Genomic DNA, 7,876 nt, shown 5'->3' with positions numbered 1-7,876 from the left:
AAGTTATGGATGACATTTCTATTCCATTATACTGTCCATCATCCAGATTCCATGGTGTCATTTCCTGGTTTATTCCTTTCCTTTTCGAGTGATTTTATGCAAGCCACTACAGTTTCAGGCTTTCAGCGTTAACAAAATCATCCAGTTTCTGCAGACCCATATTAAATGATAAATATTTTTACCTACATATAACTGAGAAATACTTTGCTTAAATATCTATATGCTCCTAACATTATCTTTTGTCAATCTGGAAAATGGCAGATTCTGCTTTTCACTGGCTCTCACTTCTGGACGTAGATCACTAATAATTTGATTGATAGCATACAACTTGGAAAACTGGTGAGCAAATGTTGCCAGGCTGATCAATCTCCAACTTTTGTTCATATGTTGTACACCTTTCATTCTAATGTATGGAATCATTGAAAACCCAATATTCATCCTTGTTTTGGGTTGGCCGTGTTTAGAACTCCGACAAATATTGCACTGAAATTTCAGTCTCTTTTAACAGTCATTCCAGAGACTGCTAAAAAACCTAAGAAAGTTGTCTTGTAACTGTTTGGTTTCAAGGAGATTCATACTATTTCTTGATCAAGGAGTGAAATTTTTTTCTTATAAAAATTATTTTTTGTATTTTTTAGTTTATTTTTTTATTGCCGAGATTTTGCCCAAAAAAACATGAGATTTATGAAATTTTTTCAAATTCTTGCGAGTTTTTTGAAAAACGAGATTTTTCCGTTTTTAACGTTTGTCACTATGCCTACTAGTTACGAGGGCGGGTTGTAACATCCTACCAAATGCAAGTGCATTTGCTCGCATTGCCTGAGTGTTTCATGCATCAATTCCATTGTTTGATTAGAGCGGAAGAATTTCAAATGGCATACACCACAGAGATTATACACCGAGTTCTTGTTGCGCAGATCATAGATGAAGGTCCTTTTAATTCGAACTATAACTGTTCTGTAGCATTAGCTCTGGAAGAAAGCAAATGTTGTTTTCTCAAACAGATGTTGCTCTGTTTGCAAGCTTCCATAGCAAAAACCGCCTTCCATTCACCTATTCAATGATTTCGTGGGAAACTAGAAATAGTAACCGACACATCAATTTTGATCATCTTGAAAGCTTCAGTGACCTCAGAACCAAAAGCCTCTTAATCAAACATGCTCAATGGTCAGAGCTGTGGCGACTCAAGGACTGAATGCAAAAATCTGTAGTTTCTTCTGAACTCTAATGCATGCAAACATTGAATGATCGGGACTGTGATGTCTCAACTAAAGGGACTTGTGAAATGTTTTTATGGGGCAGATATTTTCCTTGACTGCACATGGGATAAACCTCTCTCTCTCTCTCTCTCTCTTGAATATCCTAAGGAGAAGCAAGGGTATAAGTACCCAAAATTGGGTGCTTTATAACTTTTTCTTAATTGACATTCCTTGACTTTAGAATGTAATTAAAGATTTGAATGGGCATTTACAGAGTTTTCATAAAAAAAGTGTTCCATGACATTGTAATTTTTCAAGCACTAAAGAGTTACTATTTATTAGGGGTGGGCAACCGAACGAGCAGCCAGATGGGCCAAGCCGGCCCGGCATTGGCTGGGTTTGGGCCAAGGTTTTAGGCCCAGGCCCGTTATATATGTGTGCCGGCCGATGAGCCTGAGTTATTAATTAATTTTTTAATAATATATAATTTTAAAAATTTAACTATTGCATAGTAACTTGGTAACTTACTATTTACCAAATTAGTTACATTAATTTTTCATGAAAATTAGAAAGATAATTAATTGGGTGCATGGAAAGTTGAGAACTTGTTAATTATTACTATTTACAAATGAATTTTGGCCGGGCTTCACATTGGCCCATTGGGCCAGGCCATGGGCTGCTCTTCAAACCCCAGCCCATTAGTAAATGGGCTGAGCCATCTCCGAGTCGGGCAGCACTTAAAGCCCAGCGAGCTGAGCTCTAAACGGGCCCGGGCCGGTGTGATGCCCACCCCTACTATTTATAACCTCTCGCGCTCTTTCTCTCTCAAAAACATTTAATAAGCATAAAATGACTAAACTTCCTCACTCTCTCTCATAGCCATAAAATAAAACTACTTTATGATTTTTTAAAACTAATCATGTGTTCATGTTTCTCATTATTTTTACTTTCAATCTTGATAAATGGGCATGACGTAAACTTTCTTTTACTATTTGAATTATCTTATAGAACCTGCCTTATGGGCAGGGCCGGTTATCTTATCAATAATAAAATTTCAGTAATTTTAGTGATATCATTTTCCATGTTTCAATCAATAGAGTGAACAAAGGGGAGAATGATGCTACTGCAGGGTAGATGGAGTGGTAGCATATACAGATTCTTCCACTATCATTTACATAAAAAATACACCTTACATTCAGATCGTCTATGTTAAAAGAAAAAGGGAATTCACAATGCTGCCAATGAAGGAGCAACAATTTACATCTCATGAACACCCCTCTTCCCTTCTATTGCTTTTTGTTTCCTTGGGATTATCCCACGTATCATTTTCCCAAAACTTCTATCTAAACATTATGGTATCACCTTAGAGGTTTTTCCAACCCCCCATCGTGCAATATCATTTTGAACATTGATATGATTGAGGAAACCATCTTGAGAAGAAGAAATGTTTAGCCCTCATGATTAAAGCAAATGCCGCATAGCATGGAATGTGCAATAGACCAACAAAAAAGTACCTGACAATTGACATTGAAGAAAAAGAAAAAAGAAACTTACTGAACAGAATTGAAATTCAAAGGAGAGATGAAGCTATATGTACAAGCCATTAGAAGTTACCATAGAGGAGCCCAGTGAGATGACAGGTCAAGAAATGGGTATGGCCACCTACGACAAAGAAGAAAGTCAAATACTAAAACACACACACACACACATGCATGCACACCAGGGTTACCGGAAATGCTATAGGGGCATGGGAAGCATGTTCGTTATACCATGGGAAACATGTGGGAAATGCGCTTCCCATATTTGAGAAACTCATTTCCCATGTGTTTCCCACATGTTTCCCATGTGTTTTCCTTTTGTGGGATACATGTTTCTCATGTTTGGTAAGTTTTTTCTTCTTGTTAAACATTTCCCATTTGTTTCCCATTTCTCGTTTAACATGCACCTGAAAACCTTGTTTCCCGTTTCCTTTTCCTAAGAAGTTTCCCATTTCTGTTTCCCTTTATGGCAACCTTGATACCCACACAGACACACAAAGAACATTGAGTGAAGAAATAGACAAAAGCTTACCATGAAGATACACAAGCATGCACAACCCATTGGAAAATAACATACATACAAGTCCATAAGATGAAGTATGCGATACGATACCATGGAAATCTCTGAAAAGGAAAAAGAAAAAAAGGAATGAACACTCAAATGCTTAAACTTCATTTTCAGATCTAAAGTTATACTGCATCTAGCAGAAAATAAGAGATTTTTACCAGACTATGAAAACAAAACATACCATGCAATTAAGTAAGGTATCTATAAAGAGGAGCACAACATTGATTGAGTGCATACTGACCATCAGCTGCAAATAAAGGTATAACATAAATGGTGCATTCCAGATGAACATCTCAAATCAAATATCACTAAGAATAGAACATTTCATCCATGAAAGTTGTGCAAAGACTGAAAATCTTGCACACGCAAAATATTTTCCTTCTTCAAAAGAAGTAACCTCTTTAACATTGCCAAATAATAAGAAATAAGCTGAACCACAACTAAGTTAAATCGACAGATCAAGGAGGGGCTCTTAAAATTCTGTACTACTTTAAGATTGTTAACTACCTCTAAAATATATCAAAAACATATGTACATTTCCACATAGGGTATCTATTGTCAGTCAAAACAAACTTTAGAACATTATATAGAAAGCTTTTTACATTCATTTGGTTCTTGGTTTTTGTTTCTAAATGAAGAGAACTACATGAATCCTGTAGACAGTTGAAGACACCCTAAACACATTTGGGATAATATGTCAGTTGTTAATTTTTTGACAGCTAAAAAGGAAATGATATTTAATAAATGATTAGAAATATTGTAGATTATGAAATCACCTAAACACCTGCCCGGGTTGCCCGAGTGGCAGCAGGCCTGGGGAGAAGGTGCTGACCCCTTCGTCCCAGGTTTGACTCCCACCGGGTGTGTGGATGCCTTTAACTGGTGGGCTCCGTAAGGTCTTGGGTGTCGGTGATCTCACCCGGGATTTATCTCACAGGGGGCAGGCCCATTGAGTGATCTAGTTCTCTGTCAGGGTTCCTCATCATAAAAAAAGTTCAGATATATTCATTAAGTTTGCGTCTCAAAAACACCACTTACAAAATTTAAGCTATAATCTTTTGCAGTGAGAAATGGGAAAATGATGAACCAGTAAATACAATCTGTAAGCACCACAGCTCCTGCGCTTGTCTGTCAAAACCAAAATAGGATTTAGATCACTTGCATGATCATTGCAGAAGAAAAAACAAAAATATGCTAGAAGCATACTCCAACAAAAAATTGTGAATAACATTGAACCCCATTGATCAATCAAGGAACACATTATGCAATATTCAAACATGAACAATACACAAATTAGAAATTATATGCTAATATTTCATCAATTTGAAGTGAATGGTTGAAGAAACATGAAGAACAAGTTGAATTAGACTTTGAACCAGATAAGTTCAAAACATAATTCTGGACAGAAAAGACTGCATGTGTTAGAAACTGGTAAACTGCAAAAATTTACCATCATTCTCCAATCCATGCAAGTAACAATGCAAATACTTGCAAAAGCCAAATCTGTACGCATCCATCTCTTAGAGGCACTGAGTTTAAGAGTACTCCCCCACCAAAAAAATCGTATGTGGATAATTGCAATTTCAGACAGAAATAACATCCATTTGATTGTAAAGCCAAAAAGACACCAGTTCCATGTTCTTGAGAAGGAAATTTGGGATTTACTGGCATTGAACATGCATAAGAACCAAAATAGTTTTGTATCAATCAATGTAATGGTTAAATAAATTCAAGGTATAGAGAAATATTCAGCAACAGTTACTGCTGGTTCTTTCATCATTTTTAGGAAGGACAACAAAAGAGGAAATTGAAAAACTAAAAGCAACAATCATAAGGAGAGGCTTGAGAAAGACAAATGGATATGTGAAGGGACACATGTTTGACAAACAAGAGAATATCTTCATTATGCAAATGAAAATTTTTCTTCATAATAATGCAATGGAATAAACTGCCTCATGGAGATGAACAAACAGCATATATATGGGAATAAAGAAGCAACAGCAGCCATCGAAAGTGTATATCCATTCAGGAATAAAAAACTTCCAAGCAACAGCCACCTTGTTTTTATCAAGCATTATACAAATACATACCTGAAATATAATTTGAAAAATATGACCCCAAATCCCGGCCTTTTGACGAACATATATTTCTGTGTGGTTATCAGTTGCAACAATATTTACATTTCTCCCGTTTACAGGAGGAACATAAGTGGCTCTCTCAGTATCTACTTTCAAAAGGTCTGCATTATCACCTCCTAATTGTTTGAGGCTGATATAGCAGCCATATGTGGATAATACAGAACCAAGCTGCAAATCAGGTACAGCACATTAAACAACCAAACCCCATTATTTCTGATACTACTAACAACACGAGAACTATATCAAATATCATGAATTACTCCAACAGTCAACACATAAAGTTCAAGAGAAGATTCTCCATCACCATTTTCAAGAAATAATACAAGAGACAAGACAGAAAAATCCTCTTCAAAATCAAATGACTTACCCCAAAATAAATGGTTAGTAATGTGAATGTCCACCTGTTCAACAGCAAGTAGAGTGAAATGAAAAGTTACCATCTATAAGATACAATTTCTAGTCTCTAGTGAAGTTTTATAACAAGAGTGAGTCAAATAGGATAAGCTTGGAAAGAAAAGCTACAACAAATATCTCTGATATTTAGAGTTTCACCCAAAATATATATAACCTTTTAAACATAGTCACCAATATCACAGATATTTTGAAAATATCGTGATATTATCGGTATTTCAAGGTCAATCGATATTTTCCCGAGATTTTCAAAAGATCGCTAGAACATAAAATATCACAATATTTTCCCAAATACTTTCAAATATATATATATATATATATATTAAGTATCTTTTTTTGTTTCTTTTACATTTTAAAAACTTTTCTAATCGTTTCTTTATATTTTTGCAAGAAAAATATTAACCTATTATGTCTTATCTTTTTTATTATTGTTTACATTTTTCAAATTTTAAAACTTCCAATATTTTTCAGAGAAAAACCTTGCCGAGAACAATATTGTTGACTATGCTTTTAAATAAACCAACAGAAACTTTTTGTGAGCACATTAGAAAGAGAGCAAGTACAAAAAAGAGTAAAGCAGCATGTTGAGAGAAATGGATATTAATGTTGAGGTAGAAAGCATTAAAAAAGCAATCTGTAAGACCATCAGCAATGTTGTCAAAGTTGAATCTAACCAGCCGAACAGAAATGAATTGGCACCTTAATTGAAATTGGCCTGAATCAGTTTTCTTTTTTAATTTTTTATATTTTGTGATAGATTATGATATTTCTTTGCTATTATATTTTTAAAGTATTAAATGCATGTTTTAGAGTTTGATTGAACTTCTAAGTCATCATTTACTTCATTTCTGTATTTTTCCTGTTTCTTTATTTTTTGGATTTTTCTGATATTTTATGTTTTTAGACTGATTCAAAACGATTTGATTGGATTCAATTCAGGCTGATTTTCTGAATCTTTTCGCAAAACAATTTGGTTCAGAAACCGATTATGACAATATTGACCAACAGTCACGGAAGTATATGAAAATTTGCAAAACGATATTTATCTGGATATAAGCTCTAGAAGCAAAAGAAGATAAAAGGAAAAATGAAGAACTTTATACATTAGCAAAATTAGTGATTGGCAATTCAAAGCCAGTAACTTATCTAATTTTTGCTTAAGTGACGGGATTAAATTAGGCCCAACCTGTCATGTTGTCTGACTGAATCCTAATCAGGAACTGTAATTTCATCAAGCAACCCAGTGACTGAGATTAAGTGGCTCATAGACTCATGCAACCCCACTGTAGCCCATTGACAAGTCTCTGAGTTTGGGCATTGCTTAACCTATCTAGGATTCACATAGCATGTGAAGAATTAACTTACTGAGTGTAGAAGTAAAACAAGTGAGCTCCCTTCAGGATGATATCAGCAGCGAGGAGAGACACCATTAGACAGAAAGCAACGACACGAAAGAGCAGCAAGAATGCAGGATGGATTTCTTTCAGACAAGGCCTCCAAGATTCATCTGCATACAACAAAACATCCCTTTGCCCATCTGAATCCTCTCCTCGTCCCCGCCCTTTATTCCATACGTCATGCTTCAAAATCAAAACTGATGCAAGAATCAAGCTGAGCAGTATCCATATCGCGCACAGGAAAAATTGCCAGTGCATCCAGTACTCCAAGTTGGTCGTCTCAGCCGTCATTACCGGTTTCCAGTCGGCCTTCAAAGACACTGTATAATTCATAGTAAATTTGAAACAACTCCCATTTACTTCAATTATAGATCTCCTCATACACTCCATTTTTCAGAGAAACCACTAACGACCCAGTGGTTAAAAGAACAACAAAAACTACAAATTTTCAAAGAAAAAACTTGGAAAAGGATCAGAAACTCACATTGCTAATAAGTAAGGTTCTAAAAGAAAACAATGCAATGTTACAAAAACCAAACAGAAACAACTACATATTTCCCAAAGCAGAGAAATAGCCAAGGCAAATCAAATGATAGAACTTTCTAAGATAGTGAACTCATCAAAA

At 35.3% G+C, this 7,876-nt stretch overlaps 1 protein-coding gene across 1 annotated transcript; it reads right to left on the bottom strand.

The window, feature by feature from the left end:
- Positions 1-2,349: 2,349 nt before the first annotated feature.
- LOC149815581 (uncharacterized) lies at positions 2,350-7,565 on the bottom strand. The gene is made up of 8 exons (XM_089989619.1): positions 7,220-7,565; positions 5,811-5,844; positions 5,396-5,611; positions 4,344-4,433; positions 3,487-3,552; positions 3,270-3,361; positions 2,814-2,861; positions 2,350-2,713 (listed from the first exon to the last, which is right to left on the bottom strand). The coding sequence occupies exons 1-8, from the start codon at positions 7,540-7,542 to the stop codon at positions 2,596-2,598; spliced, it is 987 nt and encodes a 328-aa protein (XP_089845745.1). The 5' UTR covers positions 7,543-7,565; the 3' UTR covers positions 2,350-2,595.
- Between the last annotated feature and the right edge of the window lie 311 nt (positions 7,566-7,876).

This window comes from Nuphar pumila, chromosome 15 (assembly GCF_984573655.1).
Source record: "Nuphar pumila chromosome 15, dmNupPumi1.hap1.1, whole genome shotgun sequence".
NCBI lineage: Eukaryota > Viridiplantae > Streptophyta > Magnoliopsida > Nymphaeales > Nymphaeaceae > Nuphar > Nuphar pumila.
This window is presented reverse-complemented; position numbering and strand designations above follow the sequence as displayed.

Excerpts from the sequence above, each read along its gene's own strand:
- LOC149815581 (XM_089989619.1), bottom strand. The coding sequence starts at position 7,542 with ATGACGGCTGAGACGACCAACTTGGAGTACTGGATGCACTGGCAATTT. Across the intron at positions 3,362-3,486 it reads ATACCTTACTTAATTGCATG|AGATTTCCATGGTATCGTAT; the intron begins GTATGTTTTGTT and ends TTTCCTTTTCAG. Across the intron at positions 2,862-3,269 it reads CATGCTTGTGTATCTTCATG|GTGGCCATACCCATTTCTTG; the intron begins GTAAGCTTTTGT and ends TCTTTGTCGTAG.